This window comes from Enhydra lutris, unplaced genomic scaffold, assembly GCF_002288905.1.
Source record: "Enhydra lutris kenyoni isolate GAN:26980312 unplaced genomic scaffold, ASM228890v2 scaffoldscaffold21, whole genome shotgun sequence".
NCBI classification, from domain to species: domain Eukaryota; kingdom Metazoa; phylum Chordata; class Mammalia; order Carnivora; family Mustelidae; genus Enhydra; species Enhydra lutris.
The window spans coordinates 29480645-29506099 of NW_019154105.1; the positions used below are offsets into that span (position 1 = coordinate 29480645).

Consider the following 25455-nt stretch of genomic DNA (forward strand, 5'->3'; position numbering starts at 1 on the left):
AAAGATGTAGTGCTTAGTGTCCCCTTTCAAGTCATTAGTGAACTAAGAGGTATTCCCCTCCATTTTATCTTCCCAACCCTCCTTTACCCCAAACACACCTCACATTTTGTCTTTCTCCTGTCTCTCTCTCCCCAGCCATCCTTTCCTCCTTCCCAAAGTGGTCAATCTTTGGAAATCAGTGAGCTCCATTATAAAAGAAGAGCATCAAGTGTCGCAAAAAAAGTGATTTTGACCAGATGTTCCTTGTCTTCACCTTTCTTTTCTTCTCCAGCAATGGATGCAGCAGCAAAGCTGTGAGTGTGTAAGCCAGGTAGGAGCACCCACAGTAAAGGAATTTGGTATCTTTACAGCAACAGCTTGGCAGATATGTTGAGCCCAGAATGAAGCTCAAGGTCACTTTCTCAGTTTGGCAAGCGTCTGCCCAGTGAATTGCAACCCCTCTCACCAGGAAGAATCCTCTTTGTTTTCCTGCCCCCCTCCAAAGTTCCTCCTCCCCAAATTATCTGAAAGGGAGAGTCCCAAAGTTTGTTTCTGTCCACACTTGATCCCTGGTCCTCACCATGGTCTCCCATCCTCATGCCCAGCCATTCCAGTCATACAGCTCCTTCTCCACCTCCAGCCTCGAAAATGGGTACAAATCAGGGCCTGGAACAACCAGCCTAAGGAGAGAGAAGCTTCATTGGTGAAATCCAAATCCCAGCAGGAAGGGTGGTGGTGGTGGGGGAGTCAGGAGGAAAAAGTAGAGGCAAAGCAATGCTGCGGGCAAGGACCCATTTGGGGTTGGGGATGGCAGTCGTGAGGAGGGGCGGAAAACCGGAGTTAAAGGTTGGAAAGAACTTGCTCAGCCTTTCGGTGCAAGCGCGGCAATGTTAACCTCCGAAGCTTCCCGGTGCGGGCACGAAAGGGTGTTGAGCGGTATACATAGCTCTGCATACACATTGGGAGCTCAGCGAGAAAAGGAGGGGGCGATGGCAGGCAGGTTCCGCCTCCCCCTGGCCCGCGTGCACACACGCGCCCACCGCGGCTCGGGCTGGCTGAGCGCGGGCGAGTGTGAGCGCGGGCGAGTGTGAGCGCGAGTGTGCGCACGCCGCGGAGAGCCTCTGCCCTCGCCTCGCACCCTGCTCAGGGCATCTTGAGAGCCTGGAAACGTGAACAGGCTTAAAGTATGGCATGTTGCAAAGATGGTTTCTGCCAAGAAGGTACCCGCGATCGCTACGTCCTCCCGGGTCAGTTTCGCCCTCCTGCACTTCCTGTGCCTGGCGGCTTGGTGAGTTCCCTGGGGTCCAGAGTCACAGGGGTGGAGAGGTGGCCAGCTCTGGGCCCCCGCTGGCCGCCGCCCCTCCCAGGGCAAAGAAGACCCTCCGGTCTGGACTGTAAGGTCAGGGGCCGCAGCTGGGCTTTTCTGTGCCCAAGTAGACGCGAAAAGCAGAAGGGGCACCGGGTGCAAGAAGAGTGTGGGTTTTGGGGTGCGTGTGCACTGGGTGCGCCTTTCTTGACCATTTCTCTGTCCCCCATCCTTCACATCTGCCTCCTTCAGCTTGGGGCAAGAGACTCTTTCCCTAGAAGATAAACCTGTTTCCACCTGTTCTGTGATCGATTCTTAAAACAACCCCTTCTGCCGTTTTTGTTTTTCGTTTTTATTTTTTTTTCTTCTTTTTTCCCCCCTTGCGTTTGCAGTTTAAACGAATCCCCAGGAGAGAACCAAAAGGAGGAGAAATTATGCCCGGAAAATTTTACCCGCATCCTGGACAGCTTACTCGATGGTTATGACAACAGGCTGCGTCCTGGATTTGGGGGTATGAACGATTTCAAACGCTCACGTGTGTCCTGTCTGTCCCTCTCTCGGTCTGCCTGTCTGTGTATCATTAGGTATGCCTCGAGTGGAAAAATGAAAAATTTCTCTCTCAGTCTCTCTGTCTCTCCCTCCCCCCCCACCCCCCTTCCCCTTGATGAGACCTCTGACAAGAAGACCGCCCCCACCAGTACTTTCCCATCTCCCTGCCGCCTCAGAAGCTTTGCCTCTCCCCCACACTAATTACCTTCCGGGACCTAACTGCTGGGTGGGGGAGGTTGGAGGGAAAGAGTCAAAAATGGGAACTTGGGGCTCGGTTGCCCAGCTGCGCTGCACCCTGAGAATGGACTTCCCCTGCACCTGGCCACTTTGCTCAGAGCAGGTTGCACTTGAGGCAACCGATCCCAAGTCCCTTGTCCTCCCACGTGGTGTCTGTCCCTCTGCCAAAACCTCGCCACCGTGTTCTACCTAGGACATGAATCTGGGGCACGAAGCTGCCCGCTCTGCTAGAGAACCCAGTCCTTTGCTGTTCTCCTCCACAGTGGGATGAATTTTTACTTTATTTGGGGAGATGGCATTTACTTCCCTTCTAAGACTTTGGAGTCAGAGGTGTTTCAGCTTTAGTTCTTCCTTAAGTATTTATAATGACTATAATAGAGGCACATATATTAACTGTACTGCTGCTCTCTTGCATGTTCATATTCTGTTCGCTTATATAATGAGAATCTATGTGGCAAGCATTGTGCTAGGCACTGTGTTCGCAGAATCTCAAGATATGCTTCTGACCCCCAAACACCTGTTCAGTCGCTCAGTCCAGTTCAGAGAGAACATATGACTTTACTCCAAGTGTCAGCTCAGGTCTTCTGACCACCAAGTCCCTGTTCTTTCCAATTACACGGAGCTAGTTGTGCACTGGGAAGTGAGCTGAAGAAGAAACAAGCTCTATCTTAAAGGAACCTCTTAGTAGTAGTAGCAGTAATAACAGTAATAACTACTAATATTGTATTTATTTATTTGAATTTTCATATATACCAGGCATTTTATAGGCATTACTGAGAGTAAGTTCTTACTATCCCCATTTTACAGATGAAGAAATTGAGGCTTGGGAAGTTAAGTAACCAGTTCAAGTTCACAGCTGGTAAGTGGCATGGGTAGGATGTGAACCCAGGTCAGGTTGTATATTTAAGAGACAAACCCATGAAGACTGAGGGGATATCAGATGGTATGTGGCAAGCATCACATGATATTAGCAGCACAGGGCACATTAAGCTTCCTGACTTGAGTGTGTGGAGAAAGTGAAAGGGAGCAGGACATTCTCGTGATAGAGGACAGAATTAGATATGGTCTCAGGTTTGAAAGAATTATCAGAAGTAAAATAGAATTGGAGAGAGCGGAGCTGGATGATTTTTTTGGAGTCTGATGAGTCTGGTTCTTCTCATTAAACAAATGAGGACACTAAAGATTAGAAATGGAAAGTGATTTATACAGGGACAGAGAACATATTAATGGTTGGCTGGAATCAGATCTTCTGATCCCAAACTTTTTCTGGATTTTATTGAGAGGGCTATAGGGGGTTGTTGAGGGTATTAATTGAGTTTTTGCATGTCGACAGTGATAAATCTGGATGAGAAGGATGAAAGATTCTCCTAGTTCTTCTCACATTGCCTCTCCAGGAGTAGGATATTCAGCCCTGCATTTGCCATCATGCAAATCTGAAAAGAGCCTTCCTTGCAGAAGTGAATCATTTATCAATGCACAATCTTTCACAAGTGACTGAGAAATTATCACTTTATATCCAAAAAAGAATTTTGTGGAGAATATTTCAGATGACAGGTCATCACTGAAGACTATATTATATCAATAAAAGAAGTTTTATCCTCCCATAAAGCTTTTAAACATGACATTTTAAGTATGGAAAAAAAATAACAGAAATACCAAATCACATGAGTTTAAGTATTTATTAGAGAATTGATGTGCCTGAACATAAAGTGAAAAATTATAACTGAAATGATATGGTTTTATTATTAAATGGCAGAAGTTGAAATAATACCTGCCCAATTGGTTATAATACAAGTACAACTCAAAAAGAAGAAGGAACCCATCGTAGATGCGTCCCTTACACCAACCACCTTGTCCCGTAATATTGTGTAGACAATAAAATGAATGAAATCAATCTATGTAAGCCATTGCTAGATTCTGGCTAGCTACAGGATTGCTGAACTGTCTCAAGGGCATTATTAGTCGTCTCACTTGTCACTGCCAAGTGATCTGCATTACCCACCTGGAGATACTTTCATAGCTTTATGGGAAGAGGTTGAATTCACCTTACTTCAAGTGTTAGCAGTTACTTAATCATTAAAAATTTACTATATTACACAATTTTTTTGGCTGTGCTCATAAATATTTGGGTAAACGTGATTAATTTTTTTTGGAAATGGGTCATTCTCTGTAAAGGCATAGCATACCAAATGTGACAGGGGAATCGTAGTTCTCACCTGCCCAAACCATGTAATCTGTTTACAGGATGTTGTAAATGAGCATCACTGAAAATAATAAGAAAATACTCATTCTTAGCACAGACTCTTGGATACCACAAGTTTGGTCCCTTTTTGACATTTCAATACTTTGTGGAAAGTTTGGCATTTTAAAAATAAAATGAAAACAATTCAGACTTTGGTCAGTTTGCTATAAATACAGATTTACTTCCTGGTCCCTTTAATCCTACTTCTGCTCTTTGTGGAGCATTTACTTTATATCTGTTTATACAACTTAGCTGTGTTCCATTTAAAATAAAGCTAAAAGCAAAGATTTGAATTGAAATTGGATGGTTTGTGATTGTTCAGTAGGCCGGCAGGGGTTGGAATAGATTTGGAAACTAAATTACATATTTTTAACTCAGCGGCACAGCTTGCAACAGGGAAGTAAAAGGAACAGAAATCATTCTCTTCTTTTCATCCCTCCAGGGTCTCCTCTCCCTGTCTCCCACATTCTCCCATTGGAGAAGAAAAGGGGAAAAGGTGAGAAGAGAAGGAAGGAGACATGGTGAGAGAGGCCAGATTGGGACTTTTGAAGGGGTGTAGTTCTTTTGGCCTCTGACAAATCAGTCTGCTGTCATCTTGAAGTAGCTTGCACCCGCTTAGAAGTGGCATGCAAGTGTACCCTTCCATAAAGGAGCTAGAAAATCATTCCCCTATGCTCTTCGCTGCTTTCAACACTGTTCTACGCCATCTTAAAAATGCACAGCTAAGGTATTAACCTCCAGGAGATGGCTTAGGAAGCCAGCCCTTAACCACTTACATATATTGAAGGATTGCGCAACCCTTGTACATTTCAGTCTTTTGAGGCACATGATCTGGAGTAATAAATACTTCGACTAACGATAATTGCCTTGGATCATCTTCCACAACCTCCCTGAAATGGGAACAAACCATCAGGTCAGTTTTGCAAGGTTGCTCACTAGCCTAGCTGGACTTCACGTTAGTGAGGTCCTCTACTGTTTAGAAACCTTTTTGCATACAATATTTAATAAGATTCTCCTAACAACACAAAGAGATAGGCAGGGTGGGCATCATCCCTATGTTAGAGGGGAGGCTGGGAAAAGTTCCAATGAATTGCTCAAGAACCCTAAAACTACTAATAGACCACCAATGGACCAGGCAGCTGGTCTATTGCTACATCCACTTCTAAAGCTTTCTTACATCCTTCTGTTTACCAAGAGTGAAATTTTCATTAACATACCTTCTTGTTCCTAAGTACGTTATTAAAATAAGCAAAACTGCATTTCCCCCAAAGGAGCGAAATGAGAACTTTTATTCTAAAGCTCTAATAACATTTTAAAATGGAAAAGCAAATATGGAGAAGTATATATACTTAGGTAAATTTGGAATAAGTTCCCTACACAAATAAAAATATTCTTGCAATGTTTTCAAATGATCTATATCCTAGCCAAAATGCACTAACCATGTGCTAGCCTTATTAATTGAATGTCTACAGAAAATAAACCTTTTAAAATGTGTAGACAAAAAGAACACCTCAAATCCCTAGGGCAACAGAAAAGTAAAGCTTCATTCTCTTTTGATTTGTCACTGTCATTTAACATCCATTTGTTGAACCAATAGATATTGAGATCACTATGTATCAGGAACAGTGTGAGGTTGTAAAGGTATTATTCTGAATCAGACACAGGCCCTTGTGAACTTTAGAACTAAACAGTGTAGAGAGATAAAAATAACAAAGAAACAAATAACAAAATATTAAAGATAATGCTGTGGAACAGTCTAAAAGCATGCTAAGATAGAGAATTAACTGGGTAAGGGATCTACTTCAGATACATTTTCAGATGGTGAAGAATATCTTGTAAGTTGAGCCCTGAAGGTGATGGATATGGAAAAGGTAAGCAAAAGCTGTTCTCAGGCAGGAAAGAAAGAAAGAGAATGAGTGTAAGGATTCTAAGGTAGATGACAAGTTAGTGTGATTCAGACAGTGAAGGGGGTTTGGTGAAAGGCATTCCGGGAAGGTAGTAATAAAACAAGAAAAAGAATCTCACAGGTCTAGCTCCTTGTGGTAAGCAGAGGCCAGAGCAGGCAAGGCCCTTTGTAAAAGAGTTTTGATCCTTTTTTAGTGAACCTGGAAGCCACTGGAGTTTTTTCGGTGGAGGGAATGACCTGATATGACTCAGATTGTAATGTGATCCCTTTGGTTGCTGCATAATAAAAAGAAAAACTTAGATACAGAGGTTGGGCAAAATTGGAACAAGGAGACCAGCAAAGAAGTTTTTTCTGGGGTTGTCGGGGAGGTTCTCTTTGTTAAGTTCATGGTGGCTTGGTATACAGCAGTAGATGTAGTAAAGATAGATTTAAGTGGAAAAATTGAGGCACATTTTGGAGGTATAATTCAACAGATCATTGGAGATGGATTTCATATGGGTGGTAAAGGAGAGGGAGAAGTAAAAAAAATGACTCCTGGATTTTTATTTTGAGAAAGTGGGTAGAGGATGGTGCTTTTTAAATTAGGAAGGAGGGAAAGAGGGAGAAGAGAGATGGGGTGAAGTCAAGAAATCAGGTGCGGATATGTGAAGAATGTTAGAGTAAATATGTGGAGTCCTAGTGGTTGTACATATTTGGATATCACAAAAGAGTTTTAACTGCAGATACACAAGAGTGTCACAGCATACAACGCTATGAGAATAGATCCCTAAAAAAGAGTATAGAAAGGGCAAGGAGACCAGAACCAAGCCTCAAAGAACACTAACAATTGAGGAAGGGCAGAAAACCTAGAATTGTCAGAGGAGGATGATTGTGATACAGGTGGGCACTCAGAGCCTGTGAAATTCTAGAAGTAAAGAGAATGGAATGTCTTAGGGAGGAAGGATGAGAAGCCTCTCAAATTCTTTTAAGATTAAGTAAGATAAGGCTAACCACATGGAGATGTTTCATTTCATTTACTTTTCATCAACTCCTTATTAATCATATGATATGTGTCAGGCACTGTTCTAGGATGGCACCGAGAAATGCATTAGTAAACAAAATAAATGCAGTTCTCTGCCTTCAATGAGCTGACAATCTAGTGAAAGAGACAGAAAATGAGCAACAGAAATAAGTAAAATATAGTGTCCGAAGTCGATAACTGCTATGGAATATTAAAAAACAGGGGAGGGGCTGTAGTTTTAATGAAAGTAGTAGGAAAAACTTCAATGAGAAGGTGATATTTTGAACAATGATCTTAAGCGGGTAAAAGGAGAAGCCACGTTTGTGTTAGAAGAAACACTATGTGTGAAACCACCAAGCATGCAAGTTAGAGTTGCTGTAGTCAAGTTTAACAGGACTGAGGAGTAAGAAGGGGTTGGTATGATACAAAAATGAGGTTGTGTAAAGCTTTGCAAGCTGATAAATACTTTAGTGTTACTTTGAGTCAGATCACAAGTGATTAGAGGGATTCTAACAGGGGCAAGTCCTAAACTGCCCAATTTTCAAAGACTCACGTTGGTTGCTGTAGTGACAAAAGCCGCTTAGGGTCAAGGGCAAACGCATAGATGTTTTCATAATTAACTAGGTGAGAGATGATGGATGTATTGACCAAGCCAGATGCATGAAGCTTGTGAAGTGGGAAGAAATGATCTGGTTCTGGCTAGGTTTCAAAGCGTTGGTCCACTAATGACAGCTAAATTGAGGAGTGTGAGAAAAAAGGAGGTGTCTGACACCAAAGTTTTTGACTTGAACACCTAAAAAATAGAGTTGCCAACACTGTGGCAGAAGCAGATGAGGGGTGTGAATGAACAATTTGTATGTGGATATGTTAAGTCAAGATGCCTATTGGACATTAAGTGAAGATGAATCTGGAAAGCAGGATGATTGGTATGTCAATATATATAGTACTTAAAACCATAAGACTACAGGGACCATCAAGAGATTAAGGATGAGGTGTGCCTGGGTGGCTCAGTGGGTTAAAGCCTCTGCTATCGACTCAGGTCATGATCCCAGTGTCCTGGGATCAAATCCCGCATCAGGATCTCTGCTCAGCTGGGAGCCTGCTTCCCTTCCTCTCTCTCTGCCTGCCTCTCTGTCTACTCATGATCTCTGTCTGTCAAATAAATCTTAAAAAAAAAAAAAAAAGAGAAAGATTAAGGATGATATGAAAGAGGCACAGGTATAGAATTCTGAAGTCTCCAGTGTTAAGAGGTGGGGAGTTCGCAAGAATCTCTGTCCCAAGAAGACTGAGGAGGGGGGCCTTTGACATAGGAGGAAAATCTCAGCATAGCACACTGGATGGTGAGTAAAAAGAGGAGGTGTGATTGATCATTCAACTTCTTCTTCCTTCTTCTTCTTCTTCTTCTTCTTCTTCTTCTTCTTCTTCTTCTTCTTCTTTTTTATCATTCACTTCTTAATGCTCCTAATAGATTGAGAAAGAACAGAACATAAAATTGTTCACTGCTTTTAGCAATATCTACCTTTTCGCTGATTTTGACAGAGCAGCTTTGGTGGTGTGGTGGATGTAAAAATCTGATTGGGGGGGATGGGAGGAGCCTCTGGATTTTTGTACAGGGGAGCAGAGAAATGGGGTGATTAAATGGAGGGAGAAGTTGGATCAAGAGAGCTTCTTTAAAAATGGGAGAAATTAAATTATTTTTTAAGCCCATGGAAACAATGCTGTAGATAGGGAAAACTAGATAGTGATGAAAGGAAGTTAAGTGGCTCCGGAGCATGAAAACCAGGTTACAATAGATGGCAGAGTGAAAAGAAAGGGAAGAACTCGAGGCAGTGTGTACGGATTTTTTTTTTTTCTGGAAATTCAAAATGTGAAGGGGAATAGAAAGAGGAAAGTTTGCCTTCTTTTAAGATTAGAAATATCAGAATACATCTGTGTACTACTGGAATAATCTAGTAGGGGATAATGTAATATCACAGTGGAGGGAAGGGATAACTGAAAGAAAGACGCCCTTGAGATGATAAGAGACTACAGAACCCAGAACATAAATTTACTTTGTTATTTACTTGGTACAGCAAAAAAGATGTACCACCACTGTCGTATATTTGCATTTTCTTTAGGGCAAGGATATTTGGTGTTTCCCCAAAAAGGCACTGTAAAATCTAGATATAGGCTATTAGTAACTTTATGGAGATGTAAATAATATTTCACTGGGCTGTTTGTTTTCTTTTAGGTGAAAAATACATCAACGTTCATTATATTATTTTCTAGGCCTTTTTATTGTGTTTCTTTTTAAAAGCTTCTTGTATACAGAGCTGGATTCTGAATTAAGAATACTTGTTTAACAATTACTCTCATTATTGGTCCGTATGTGACCTTCTTTTGATCTGCCCACCCATCCATTCAGTCATTCATTGAACTGTCATAAACACAGCAGTTCAGTCATTGAACTGCACAACGGTGACAACTTCCATCCTGCTAGGGAGTCTCCCTCATCCTCTCCTCCTGTCTGCCCCAACCACAGTTACCACCATTCTGAGTCCTTTTTAAATTATTTCATAATTTTCCCTTGAATATTACTTTAACTCAACTTTTATTTAAATTTCAATTACAAAAATTTAGTGGTTTTGAACATGTTCTATATTAGCTTTAGGTGTGTTTTTTTTTTTTCCCACTTAATCGTGTATCACTAAGATTCATTCTTGCTGTTGCGTATTGCTATAGATCATTCATTGGATTGCTGTGTGATATTTCCACTTCATAGGAACCAGTTTATTCATCTTCTCTGTTGGCAGTAGGCATTTTGCTTATTTCCAAGATTGTGTTGCTGTGAATATTCTGGCCCAAATTTCCTGCTGTAAATGTGCAAAAGTTTCTTTTGCATATATATCCAGGAATGGATTTTTCTGGATCTTCATGTAAGTGGGAGTTCGACTTGATGAGATCATGCCAAACTGTTTTCTGTGGTGGTTTTACAAATTCAAACTCTCATTTACAATGAATATGAGATTCAGGATCCACAAAACCTTCAATCATATACATATACATACATATACATACATATACATACACATATATGTATGTGTGTGTGCATATATATACATACATATATGTCTATATATACTTGAAATGGCATTGGATTGTGAAATAATTAGAATTTTCTGATTTTGAATATGGTCAAACATCTTTCAAACCTTTATTGCCTATAAGAATTTTCCTTCTGTGAAGAGCATTTTCGTCTTTTGCTCATATTTCATTGTTTTTTAAAATGCTCTTCTTATGTATTTAAGTACTTTAGTCATTTAAAAAGTTGACCTGGATTGATAGAAGGATCATAGGACATAGGAAACACTATTAATGATATCTAAGTAAAATTGATAGCTCTGTTTTTCCTGTGTTGTCAATGGGTATCTCTTCTTTGTTTATTCTGTAAGAAGGTTAGCATTTCTGTATTTTTAGTGACAAACAAAATTAGATATTTCTTTAAATATATCACTCAAGATTCCTTGTTGTTATTATATGTCCTAAGTACTTGATTTTTAGAAACACATCAGCTGTGTTTTGTAAGCTATAGCTGGATGCATGATCTTAGGTGGCTGAAAAACCAGAAATATGTCCTCAAGTGGGTAACTGGGGACACACTAGGAATAAGGATTGACATGTTTCAGTATTAGCAAAACATCTGAGGTCTTTCTCCTGGTGTTACAGCAAATTGGATACTGTTATTGGTGGAAAAAATTAAATCGTTATATCTTTTGACCAAGTCCATACAGCTGAAGTAAAGTTAGCAGTGGAAAATTATCTGACACATTGTGAATTGTTTTTCTACTGTCCACCCAAGTTCAACTCATTAATAAGATGGGAATATTCTTCTGCATTTCATCTTGGTAGTTTTGGCTCTTTATTTCAGACCCTACTGAAGATGACTTTGTTTGCCTTATAAAATGCCAACTATATTTTGGGGATTAAAAAGCATTCCCCCATTACCAAAGAAGTAGGATTTTTAAAATAAAATATGTCTTTGATGTTATACAAATGCATATAACATTTATGAGAAGTCCTTCCAAGCCCCAAATTATCTGGTTTCTACGTAATTATGCTCTTAGTAAGGTTGATTTGAATGTCCTAAACAGTAGTGTTAGGGGAAGCGTCTCTAAGAATTATTCTTAATTACATAGCGACCATTATTCATAGAAAACTGATTTATTGGAAACCCATTTCATTGTGGCCTGAGATTAGTTCTGGGAAAGGATACAAATATAAATAAGACACATTTTCTGCTTTAATCAGGAAATATTTTTAGCTTAACTGGTATAACAAATGAATCCAAGTAATTTTTCTTTTTAGGAAGTTTTAAATCACTGGTGGGATGATATTAAGAACACAGACATGTAGATATTCACCACCTAGTATGTGCAAAGCACGATGCTAGTTGAGAAGTTCAAGAGAGGATTAAGATTTCGTCTTTGCTGTTAAGGGAAGAAAGACAGACCCAAGCAGGCTATAATAAGATAAGAACAAAGGCATAGAAAGAGCTGCAAGAACATAGCTCAGAAATTAGGCATAAACAAAATTTAGGAAATTTAGATATGGCGTGTTATGTAATAGATAGGACATTACATAAGCAATTAACTACTGATTTATTATTTAATTATATCATTAACATAGTAAAGCTAGAATGTACTGGGAAATCAATACAAGGGGGTTATAATTCTGGCTCTGGTGTATGATATTTAAACTCTGTGAGCTCAGTTTCCAGATCCATAAAATTCTCATGATAATATCACCCCTTGAGTGTGTTGTGAGAATTAAATGAAATAGTGTATGGAAAGAGGCTAGTAGCCCTCCTGGCACATGGTAGGCCTTCAATAAATAGAATTATTATGTCTCTGCTCTTTGCTCTTTGGGGAAAAATCCTTTTCCCTGTGAGTAGTGACACACCAGCATGCCCCGTGATCTGTTAACCTCCATCCTTGTTGCTGCATTCCTAGTGTAGGCCGTCATCATTTCTCAACTGGGCTGGTATGGCAGCCTTTTATAAGAGCCCTTCCTCTACACTTGCTCCTCTCCTCTATAATTTACTGTTCATACAGCTGCCAGAGTGATTTTATAAAGAATATAATTCAAATCATATAATTTCCTACTTCAAACTCTTGATGGCCTTCCAATGATTAAGGGATAAAAAATCAAACTTCCTTATAGCCCAAGGCAGAGCTGAACTGAATATCAGAGGGAGGAAACTTTGGGAAAGAACAGAAGAAAATTGTTTCTTTTGTATTTCTGTATGCTCTTGCTTGGGAGGCCATTATAAAATGCCACAGACAGAGTAGCTTAAACAATAGCAATATCAAGGTGTCAGCAGGCTTGGTTTCCTCTAAGTCCTCTCCTTTGTTGTGGATGGTTATCTTCTCTGTCTTCACATGGTCTTTCTACTGTGTGGTTCTGTGTCCTAATCTCCTCTTCTTTTAAGGGCACCAGTCACATTGGATTCGAGTCCATCCTAAAGACCTCATTTTAACCTAATTTCCTTTTTTAAAGACCCTAATTCTAAATATAGTCATATTCTGAGCTACTGGGTGTTAGGACTTCAACGTATGAATTTGAGAAGAACATAATTCAGCCCATAACAACCTCTCCATGTGTGGCCCACCTGTCACCAGGATTTCTACAAGTTCTTTTCCATGTAGTTTTAACAACTGTTACTAGAACATGTATTTTAAGTATGTTGCTTAAAAGATGCCCCTTTAGGGGACACCTGGGTGGCTCAGTGGGTTAAGCCTCTGCCTTCGGCTCAGGCCATGATCCCAGGGTCCTGGGATCGAGCCCCACATCCAGTTCTCTGCTTTGCGGAGAGCCTGCTTCCCCCTCCTCTCTCTGCCTGCCTCTCTGCCTACTTGCGATCTCTCTCTCTCAGTCAAATAAATAAATAAAATCTTTTTTAAAAAATGCCCTTTTAGAATATGGACTCAGGAGTAGGTCTCTGCCCACTGACTGGTTTTCATTCTGTTTATGTGACTTTCATTTCTTATCATTCTCTTCCTTACCTCCTTTGCGCCAGCCTCACTGGCCTCTTTTCTAGTCCCCGAACACAGTAAGGTCTCTCCTGACTCTGAGCTTTTACCCTGAAGTACTTTATGCTTGGAATGACAATTCTCTCTGTTCTTCTAGTGACTCATGTTTACCCTCCAGGTCTCAGTTTAAAAGTTTCCACTTTGAAGAGTGGCTCAAAAATCTAGGCTTTCCCAGCCTCTTACTCCATTACCAGCCTGTTTTGTACCTCTTATGAATAAAAAGAGTCTTCCATTCAATTTATTTCTTTATTATGTACACTCAAACTCTTCTAATAGCATGTTAACTCCCTGAAGCAGGGAATTTATTTATTTATTTATTGTGTTTAAATTTATTTTATTTTTCAAATTTTTATTTAAATTCTAGTTAGTTAACATGTAGTGTAATATTGGTTTCAGGAGTAGAATTTAGTGATTCATTACCTACATATAACACCCAGTGAGACAGGGAACGCCTAAGTCTTGGTTACCACTCTCGTACCAGGGCCTAGTACAGAACCTGATACTCAGCAGGTGCTCACTCAGTGAATGTTTATTAAGTGAGTGTCCAAATGAAATCTCTCTTCCAGTCACATATTTTTAGAATCTCACTTAATCTCAAAGACCTATATGATCATGTAAAACAAATACTGAATAATGTCACAAACAAACTAAACAATACGAAGATTGTAATTCCGGACATAAATATTTTTCCAAGAATCATTAAGAAAGTATTATATAAGAATTGGAAAATACCCATTATTATCATGGAATCACTGTAACTACAAGACTTAGCATAACCCCACACACCTTAAAGTAAATTTGTAAGTAAAAATATCATTGGCCTAATTCCTCTCCTATACTTCCCTTACTCCCATTGAATACTTACAGTAATAATATTTTACAGGACATTGTTGGGTAAATACTATTCTAGAAATCAGATGAACACAGTCTGTAAACTAGAATAAAATGAACTGTATCACCTAAGGAGTTGCTAGAAATGCAAATTGCCAGGCTCCACCTTAGACCTACTCAATCAGCAGGGCTAGGGTGGGGGCCCAGCATTGCTGCTTTAACAAACCTTTGGGTGATTCTGATCCAGTGAAAGTTTGAAAACTACTGCCCTAAATTGATCTTTAAAGTAACTTTTGATTCTCAAATTCCAAACAAAGCAGAAGATCTTGAAGGATGAGAGGGAAAAAATGAAACAAGAGGAAACCAGAGAAGGAGACAAACCATAAGAGTCTCTTAATCTCAGAAAACAAACTGAGGCTTGTTGGAGGGGAGGGAGGTGGGAGAGATAGGATGGCTGGGTGACAGACATTGGGGAGGGTATGTGCTATGGTGAATGCTGAGAATTGTGTAAGACTGATGATTCACAGACTTGTACCCCTGAAAACAGTAATACATTGTATGTTAACAAAAAAATTTAAAATATATATATATATATAAATAAAAAAATAAAGTAACTTTTGAATTCTCAAGAATCTTATCAAACAAATGGTTCGGTTGTCAGGACATATGCAACCTTAATTATTTTAAGTAACTTATTTTCTCTGTTTTCGAAAGGGTTTTTTTTTTTTTTTTTAATGAAAGCTCATGATGGATCAATTTAATCTAGGACTTTTCTTTCAGTATACTTACAAAGTATATATTTTTCTTAGGATACTTATTTAAGAAAGAATTTTCTCATTCTTCTCCAAATTATTTTTTTTCCTGCGGCTCAGTCTTTGTTCTATACAGTGAGAAATATTCTGATTCATTTTTATGAAGACAACTTTAAACCTAGGACATTAAGCTATACCAACTACTCTTTCTCTTCCCCCACCCTTGGCATAAATCCAATTGCCCAAACAGTATCCAAAGGAAATAATCTATTTTGATAACAGATGTTATCTTTCCAGTATGGATTATGTAGATTCTGGCCAAACAATGTTATAAACTATCATTTAAATGGTGTCCAAGAGGGCAACAATTTTTTTTAATTTTTATTAGTAATAAAAAAGGTATATATAATAACTTACTATCATTATTGAGTGCATTATATTCTAGAGACTGGGACAAGTCATTTACATTTATAATTTCAGTTAATACTCATTAAAACCTTTACCTCTCAGGATTCATGGCTTGACTAAGATTATATTTAAAAAGTGTTAGAGCCAAATTTAAATTCCACAGTTCCTGATTTTAAGCACCATGCTAAACCCAGATTGTGGAAATCTTCCTTTGTCTAAAACCTGTGTCACCCCCATGGTCAAGATGCCCCCACCTTTTTCTTCTGCCAAACACACCTATGTGTTTGTTTCAGAACCAGCCTTATTTAGGCTTGGGAAAGAATCTCAGTAGTGGCCATTATCAGAAGCAAAGAGAAACTACTCCTTAATAAGTACTCTTGTAAGAGAGTCACTGCGGTTTCGTATGAGAAATTTCATTTGATCCCTATCAACAGTCTTGCCTATATCTGAGGCTGCTGCTTCTGAGAGGTTCCATAGCCCGCTCAAGATGAAATGGCTAGTAGGTGGCAAGAAGTGAATAGGTCTGACTTGTAGGAGAGTTTATCTTTGATCTCAGTCACCAGTGGATGGTCTGCCGATTGTTAAAGGTGACCTGAATCATTTCTGTGCTTAAGTTATTTCCCAGAATTGTCAGCTCTCCAAAGATGCATCCCTTACAACTCTTAGGGTTTGTCTCCTCACTCTCGTAGTTACATTTCCTCTTTTTAACAGCTCGATGGCCAATCAGATGATGGACTATAAAAAATTACAAAGGCTGAAAGCTTTTTTTCCCCTGCACTGCCTGTCATAACAGAGCCTGGAGGTGATGTGTTTTTGAAGAAGCAAGGCTCCCCTAAGTATCTAGGGTGGCATTTTTTGTTTGTTTGCTTGTTTGTTTTGCCTATAAATAAACACTGCTTTCTGGTTCTGTTGTTCTTTTGTCTACATTTTTTTTTTTTTCATTTTTGGAGAGATGCATCATCTCACTGAAAATTTAAGATGCCTATAAAAACATGATATAGCATATCTGTATTTATTCTTTATCCTCCTTGCCTATAAAATTGGTAATTTTTTTCACTCATTTACTTTATACCTACTAGGTCCTGTTACAGAAGTAAAAACTGATATATATGTCACCAGCTTTGGACCCGTCTCTGATGTTGAAATGGTAGGTACTTAGGAAATTTACTGTACCTCTTGAGGTTTGAAGAAAACATTCAGAAGAGAGGCAATTTATATTTTAATATTTATTTTGTCATTAATTACACACAGCTAGCAAGTCAAAGAACCGCCTAGTTTCAAAAGTTTATAAGGAGTAAGTCATTTAATTTGCATTTTGGCTCTAACATTTAACTATTTTTTGGTTTAGAGTTATTCTCACAAAGAAAAGAACTTTCCTATTACTAGTCTCCACGGCACAACCCTTTATGTAGTAATTTTTTCCCTTAGAAAATTATTGAGGAGGAGACAATTGAAGAGTGTAATTAGTTTTTGTATGAAGCTATACTGTTCCCCTAATCACGTTTAGTATTCCATGTTGGCCCAATTGCTCACTCCCTGCGCCCACCCCAACTCCTTCTCCTCCTGCCTCTCTCTCATGCTTCAAGAAGTTAGAACACCAAACACTGATCAGGATGAATTTATCCATTCAGTTGTGCCTCTAATAGTAAATATATGCAGTTTAAAGATCAGAGAGCCAGCTTGACCTTTCTTCCTTGACCTTAAGCTCTTAGCTCTTAGGTTAACTTTAATAAATTCTGTTAATATATAATTGGTTTTTAAAAATTTTACTTTGTCTTAGAGATGCCTACAATTTTATGATGGATTATGCCATGATATTTGCTACACTTTTACTAATTTTGCTACCTGGTCTAAAGCACAACTGTAATTACCTGGTGCTGGTGGTTCTATTAAATAATGGTAATTAATCTTGAATGACTCATGTGTATGGTAATTTACTTATCTAATAAAGTAGAAGATTAAGGTATCAAGATGGACACAACATGCTCTAATTGCTGAGGATCTTATAGCTCCATTGACTTAAGAAAATTTCTGCTCCTATTAATTTAGTTTTTATTTGGGTAGTTTTTTTTTTTAATGAGTGGAAAGGAGGCTAGAATTTAATGCATATTTATGTGTAGTCATGTGTGATTTGAATATGTCAAAAACTAATTTCCCTAGGAATACACAATGGATGTGTTCTTCAGACAGACATGGATTGACAAAAGACTAAAATATGATGGCCCCATTGAAATTTTGAGATTGAACAATATGATGGTAACAAAAGTATGGACCCCTGATACTTTCTTCAGGAATGGAAAGAAATCGGTTTCACATAATATGACAGCTCCAAATAAGCTTTTTAGAATTATGAGAAATGGCACTATTTTATACACAATGAGGTAGTCATTTTTTTTCTTTTTCCTTCTTTTTTTATGCTTTTTTCCTATTCTTTCCTCCTTCCCTTTCCCCCTTTTTCTGTTCTTCCTTCCTTCTTTCCATCCTTCTCATTTTAGGTGTCATAAAATCATTTGTAAAGTGAGAGTTAATTTTAATTGAATTTTTCCACTGTAGACTCACCATAAGTGCAGAGTGTCCCATGAGATTGGTGGATTTCCCCATGGATGGTCATGCATGCCCTTTGAAATTTGGAAGTTGTAAGTTACAATACAAATATTGTTAGAATTTATTTTTATCTAATGCAAGCTGATATTTATATATGTGCATGATTTCCCATAATCCATTTCACTCATTGTTCATGATAACTCTCTAAGATTTGACTTTTAGGAGACTATTTCAACCTCATATCCAAAAACCAAAAACTACAGATGGCCTAGGCAGACTGACTCACAATAATAGTTTGGTAATCAGTGGTGAAATTTAAGGACCTCTGAAATCCATGTGTTGGTGGTGTAATGAAGAAAGTACAAAGGATTTTTAGTATGAACAGTGCCTGTTATAAGCAGACTTCTTTATGGCAGATTTGAAAAAGGGCCAGAGAAGATTCAGCGTTTCTTGAAACAACAAGGGTGAGAATAATATCAACAATGCTGTTAGTATCAAAGAGGCTGAAGCATAATGAAAGCATAGTAGGAGGTGTGGTCTGCTATATAGACAGAACCAGGTAATATACCACATTATAGACCACATTAAGGAGTTTGAATTCTATTGGAAATGTTATGGAAAGCCCTTGGAAGATTTTACTAGGGGATTTGGCATTCTTTGACATTTTACAATTTCATTTCAGCTTTTTTATGGAGAATGGATTGTAGGGAGGTTAGAGTAGAAGCAGAGAAAAGTTGGAGGCTATTGCTCTAGTGCCATCAAAGATGGTGGTGGCTTGGACAAGGATGGCACTAGAGGAGAATCTGTGAGGTAGATGAATTGGGTATACTTTGAGGAGGTGAAGGCAAGAAGGTGAAATAAGTGAGTAAAAAAGAATATGGAATTCTTTTTCCCCAAGCTTCCTTCTCTGAGATGGCAGAAAAATGAGATTGCCTTTCTAATGTCTGCCACAAATATTTGATTCAGTCAGAATCTACCACAAATAGGCGCTGGCTTTTATTATTGCTTCAGATCCTTAGTGCACTGATTGTGAAACTGTTGTCCACTATTACCATTGTTCATTGCTTAATAATGAGAGCTGGCCATCACCCTTCTTTTACAACCCCTAGTAATCACAGTATTCCAGTATTCAATGAGCTAAGTTAATGCTAGAGAGTGTCATTTGCTCCCTGACCAGTGACTTAATGAGAGAAGATGAAAAAAAGAAAAGGGCCATCTCCCTGGGAGCGGAATTAAAACCCATTGGTATTACAAAAACTTAAATTTCCCCCCAAGATAGTTCTTATTTATCAGAAGTTCTTTCCCACGCAGCCCCTTCTAGTTCCCATACACAGCACTCTTTGGAGTGACTTAAACATCGTTGATATTCAATCAGGGTTTGCACTAAATAAAGAAATCACTCTTTGGAAGTTGATTTTTTGGATTAGCAATTAAAAAGAGAGTAACCTTTTGATTGCCTGCACCCATTTTGCCCACATCCCTAGCTCCTGCCTGAAATGTTGAATCATTAAGAGAAAGGTTATTCTATCAAGGTAAGAGAGTCAAGAGAAGGATACCTGCTTTAGAATATCAAGGGCAGGAAAATAGTATTTGGTGTCTTTTAAATGTATGAAGTAGCATGAATATACTTCAGGAAAGAAATGTTGACACATTAACTGTCTACTGCTAACTGGTGACACAAGCCTCAGAATTTGTTTTGTGAAATCAAAAAAATCATTTGTAAAAAATAGTCTCCCTAGGTATCAACTCCTTTGTAGAATTAAGCGATTTCACGGAGACCTACTGTGCTCTAGCCATTTTAGGAAGGTTTGTGGAGGGAACCAACTCATCATGGTTCTTTTGAGCTTCTTTGTGTGTGAGCCAAACTATCTGTTGTGGGTAGACTGGTAAAGCTAGCAGCTGGTTTCCATTCGCATTGAACACCGAATAATAGAAAATGGGCTTAAATTGCCGCTGGGAGGGACTTGTTGAAGACAGAAGGGAAAATGTCCTGATTGTAATTTAAAGGTAGTGGAACCAGTTGTGTAATTATTTTCCCTGGAGGGCTTTACAAACAGCAGAGCCGGTTGTCACTGCGGGATGGTTCCCAAACAGCATGGGTGTTGCCCAGAGGTGGTCTGGAGTAGGTGACCCCTGGAGAGTTCTCCCAAGAGTAGGATTTGTTTTGTTGTTGTTGTTGTATTATTATTATAGGCAGCATCTGGTACATTTCTAATTGGCAGAACTGCCTTAGGATGGAAGGAGTCAGTCTCGGTTGAGCACTGGAAGTGAGTTGAAATGGAACAAGTACTTTTTCGGTGGAAGAGCATTATTTCTGTTTTTCAACTGCTTATCCTAGGAATATGGAAGCACATCCCAGTGCATTGATGCATATATAACGTTGAAGTTGCTTCGTTTTAGTCATTCCTTCTCCAATTCTTTGACATAAAAACAAGAAATATGCTGAGTTGCAAGGCTGTTCATTTAATCTCTACGGTTTTCTAAATCTTAAGCATGTTTGAATAAATCATAATGATTACTGTTTCCTTTTATTCCATCTTTCTTGAACATGTGTAATATTCTTAAGTGTTGACCATCAGTCCTGCTGAAAAAGGACCACTGACTCTAATCACATTCTGGGCTCTCATTCAGATGCATATCCAAAGAGTGAGATGATTTATACCTGGACAAAAGGTCCTGAGAAATCAGTGGAAGTTCCAAAGGAGTCTTCGAGCTTAGTCCAATATGACTTGGTTGGGCAAACTGTATCAAGTGAAACTATCAAGTCCATTACGGGTGAGATGCTTAACGATTAAAGTCAGTATGCTACTTGGCATTAATTTTCCAGCCTGCAAGTGGGATTGAAAAACACATTTTGGGATTTGAGTCTTCTGAATATCGGGCCTCACAGTCTGAGAAAAAGGCCACGGCTTTCCTAAGTCACTTTAATATGTCACATTCAGCTGTCACATTATAAATACTTATCAACAGCTACCAGAAATCTTATAATTTGTTTCCCTAATTAGCTTTTTAGATTTTTGTCTAAATGCCCATAAAAGATGCTTGAACTCAGAGATGTTATATATGGCTTGATGTTACATGTTTCTCTTTGTAGTTTTCTTCATATGTGTAACATTTAGAAACACATCTCTTTCCTAAAACTGAGACAGTAAGACAGCCTCTTCCAAAGCAAATATGTATATATAACGTAAATCTGTATATTTCAATTCTTTCCAAAATTAAGCTTTAGATTTTCAAGTGCGTATTTCCATTTTTTGTAGTGATTTTCCATAAAAGTGAGGTCTAAATTCTGCTCTTAGAAAAAGCTGAAATTGAAGGCTAACTGCTTTCGCAGTACCAGGCCTTTAAAATAGAAAGCGCTGCAAGTATTTTTAAAAAAGTTGTAGCTTAATTTATTAAATCGCTTAACCATTATATAGAACAAAAGTGTTTTTCTGTGTAATGATGTTCAATATCATTTCCTCCCTAGTTAGGAACTATGTATTTCTCAGTTTGCTTGCTATGCACAACAGATCATTCTTTGTCTAAAATACTATTTGTTAGTCTGAAATATGATTATGAAGTCATTGATTGCCTGCGTAACCAATAATACATTTTCCTCGTGTTTTATTTGTAGGTGAATACGTTGTTATGACAGTTTATTTCCACCTCAGACGGAAGATGGGTTACTTTATGATTCAAACATACATTCCGTGTATAATGACAGTGATTCTTTCTCAAGTTTCGTTCTGGATAAACAAGGAATCAGTTCCAGCTAGGACTGTATTTGGTAAGTGCCATTCATTTCTTGGGTATTTTTGTTCGTGTTATATTTTGATCATGATTCACGGGACTAGTTCTTAAAACATCATTTTTTTTCCCCCTAAGAAAATATTAAACAGTGATATATCAAGCTGTATTGAGAAAAGAATCATATGCCTTTGTTTCTTTTATCTTTTTTCCTTTTCATAGGCTTTCATTTTTACTCAGCCAATACAAATAAGGTTTGGGGGGATATAGGTAGGCCATCCTTTCCTTTGGGGCCTCATCTTATTTGCCTTATTGAGACCAGACAGATGGGACCAAGAGTGACTCTGGATATGATTTCACTTTTCATGATATTCTTGGGCTCCTACCTTAAAGCTGTATAATTGAATTAAAATCATATCTAGGTGTTAAAATGAAATGCACTGGGAACTAAAAATAAAACAAATAAAAGTCATGGCTGAATGAATATGAACGCTTTAGCATAATTTGCTTTTTAATGAAGAGGAACAAAATGCATGTGGTTTCAATTCATTGAGTTGGATGGTATTATATGCTTAGTTTATTAGCTCATTGTTATGTTCTAGCTATATCTTTTCTCTTCGAACACAAGCATATTTTCTTCTTTTTGCTTTTATTGTGGCTTCCTATATATCATATTCTTAACTTTACGAGGTCCAGAACACGCCAGTTTTAAATTTTTATAGCTGTGAATAAGCCTTCTGTATATCAGCTATGCTTTTAAATAATACAATTAGTTATAATGATATCTATTTAATATAACATATTTCTCTACTCTTTTTCTATTGATTGTGAGTGGTAAAAGTACTTAGTAGTAGGATAAGAAGGAAAATGTTCACCGTTTCTCTGGACTGGAGGTATAATCCTCACAGGAGATGTCATTCTTCCTTTGCTTTTTCTAGTTGGTAAGATCAAAGCCATGGTATATTATCCCTTAACACACAACAGCAGGAGGGACGCTGGTGAGAAGAAACTGGGGGAAGTAGGAGCTTCTCATCCCACTTCTCCATCCTTACAGAGAACTGAGCAGGTGTCTTAGTGTCCTCAACGCATCTGAATGTGAGGAAATTTTTCACAGACACCTGCACCTCCCTTTAATCTTAGGTTTAACGCAAGAACCCTACTAGGGAAACTATTACAGAATGGTTAGTGCGGGGAGCAGGGTATGACCCCAGAAGGCCAGTGAGCAAGTATTGTGGCACTACATACGTCACAGAGTTGTGAGGGTTCAATTAAATAATAACTGCACATTGCAAGTGTGGAGTATATTTTACCTATTAAACAAACTGAGGGTTGCCGCGGGGAGGGGGATAGGGGGAGGGTGGTTGGGTTATGGACATTGGGGAAGGTATGTGCTATGGTGAGTGCTGTGAAGTGAGTGCTGTAAACCTGGTGATTCACAGACCTGTACCCCTGGGGCTAATAATACATTATATGTTAATAAAAAATAAAAAAAAATAGGTGTAAGAATGAAAGAGAAAATAACAAATCTAAGCTTTGGACTGCAGTAGATTGGGGCTTAAAACTGGAATCTGGCACTTATTTTCTCCATCCATATACATCTCCATCCTAATGCCTCCCTCCTTCATGGACTGGTGAGGACTCAGAGTAATGTTCAGTACTCCTCCCAGGGCACATGATGCACCTAGTACGTATTTGTTACTCTCCCTCATACTTCTCTCAAATAGAGGAGACTTATTTTGTGGGGACTTGGCTTCCTTGATTTTTAATTGCTTTTCCAGAAAATATTTATTGTTTTTGTGTAATACCAGGCATGCTGTTAGGTCCTTTATGCTCCTTAACTCATGTAGTGTGCGGAGTAGACTTGGGTCTTTGCATATCATGTTCAGAGTCAGCCTGACTGGCAGGAAGTACCTGCAGAGGCTGAGTACAGACCAAACTCCCTTAACTTTCCCTGGCATAAATCATAGCAATGTTTTAGGAATTATTTTCAGAAAATAAAAATAAAATCACCTGAACACATATTATCATCTCTTTTCTGTGATCTTAAAGAACATCTAGAGCAGAAAATAATGACCCATCCTTTGTATATCTGATGAACAGGCAATAGTGTCTTAACACAGATTCTGCCTCCAGGCAACCTCAGTTCTAACCACAAGGTCTACCACTGATTTGCTGTAAACTGCCAATGAGTTACTTCTGCTTGTTTCCTCTCGTGTTACAACAGGATGAAGGGTTGTACTTACTTCCTAGGGTTGTTATGAGGGTTAAATGAATTAATTTGGATAAAGAACTTGGAACAAAGCCTATCATAGAATACATTTTATTTAAGTGTTTATTATTATAACAGTTCACACTGCCATCTACCTCATTTAGGAATCACTAATTGATACTCTAATATGAATGTCCTCTGTATTTTAGAGTTACCATGATTGTTCGATAAGCTTTGAAAGCTTTTTTGGTTGAACACAAACTGGTAGCCACTGTACTGTCCTGTCTCCCTTGTCCCCAAACAATAGAAATTTCCAGTGATGTGGAGAAGGATAATACTGATTACAGTGGTACCCACCAATATTTCCAACACATAAGACACTGTAAGGAAATTAAGTGTCATGTAGTAAGGATACTGGTAATACTAATAACAATGATGATAAGATTTGCCATCTTATGTAATCTTCACAATAACTCAGCAAGGTAGGTCTTATTAATTCTTCATAGAAGAGGAGAATAACTCAAAGAAATCAAGAAATTTGTATAAAGTCACATACTTATAAGTGATGGACCCAGGACAATTTCTGTCTAACTTCGAGAACCCTGCCATTTCTACTCTGCCATTCTGTCTTCACAGGAAGTATAAGGATGTGGGCGTTTGTGGAGTATTCAAGAGCTTCTGAGTGAGATTGTATAGATGTGTGCTGAAGATAATTTGTGGGTAGCTTTTTCCATTTGAACTGTGACATTTGCCTGTCTTGTGCTTGTGTGCCAAGATGTTGGTTTTGATTGACCAGGGAAATTATGAACAATAATTAAGTCTTCAAAGACCTAAGATGTGTCAGAATGGTAATTATTAAACTGTTCATTGAGGCACTGAGATGGCATTTTCCTAAGGAAGTTAAGTTTTAAGTATTTGGGGAGCATTAGCAATCTATTTCATATGAGACTGAAGTAAAAAATTAATTCTGGACTAGTATGTCTTTTCCCTAATTTTCATTTTCCTCTCCACTCAGGGAGAGAATATGCTGGATCAGTCATGTCACCAGAGATCATGGAAAAATAGACTCTGCTCCCCCTCCAAAATTAATTAGTGTAAATATGAGAAGCAGAGTGTGCTAAATTCTCTCCAAAGACCTTCTATCTGCAACGTTGTATGCCTTTAAGTCTTCTCATTATTTCAGTATAGTAAAATGTTAAACCAGAGTAATGCCAGCTGGCATGTCTAAATCATTACTAGTTCATTTCCTTGGAGTGGCCAGCCAAAAATTTACTCTTGTGCACAGTCTTAGCTTACTCTTACACGTCCTCTCCCAGCTCCTGGGCCAGCCAATATGGTACATATTCAGCATTATAAAAGCAGGTACTGGCATCAATACTCGAATGTGTCAAAAAAAATTCTATGGTTGTTGAAATGCTTTCAGGGTAGATGCCAGCTAAGCCATTGAGAGCAGATGCACTGTCTTCCTAGAGGCAGAGGAAGCATGTCTTCTTGTCTGAAGGGTTGGCTTCTGTTTGCTACTCTTTTGGTGTTTATTAAACCAAATGCTCTAAAAACAGCTGTAAGAAAGACATTCCTGACATGCTAGCTCTTTCTTTAAGTTTGACCACAAGGCAGAGAAAACTTTTTGTCTAAAAGGAAGGCAACTTCAAACACTTAGCCAATTGTTTATACAGGTTACTTCCCTAACTTTGC

General features: G+C 38.5%; 1 protein-coding gene across 3 annotated transcripts in view; it reads left to right on the forward strand.

Moving 5' to 3' along the window:
* Positions 1 to 1041: 1041 nt before the first annotated feature.
* The window catches only part of LOC111149120 (gamma-aminobutyric acid type A receptor alpha4 subunit), a 67329-nt gene continuing 42915 nt past the window's right edge, over positions 1042 to 25455 (forward strand). The window contains exons 1-7 of one of the 3 annotated variants that reach the window (XM_022506043.1): positions 1042 to 1267; positions 1678 to 1796; positions 16358 to 16425; positions 17439 to 17659; positions 17832 to 17914; positions 20454 to 20597; positions 21439 to 21591. In XM_022506043.1, coding sequence (XP_022361751.1) covers positions 1182 to 1267; positions 1678 to 1796; positions 16358 to 16425; positions 17439 to 17659; positions 17832 to 17914; positions 20454 to 20597; positions 21439 to 21591 — 874 coding nt within the window. In that variant the 5' untranslated portion in view covers positions 1042 to 1181. The remainder of the gene's footprint in view (positions 1268 to 1677; positions 1797 to 16357; positions 16426 to 17438; positions 17660 to 17831; positions 17915 to 20453; positions 20598 to 21438; positions 21592 to 25455) is intronic. The other 2 variants (XM_022506044.1, XM_022506045.1) reach the window with 2 other exon arrangements.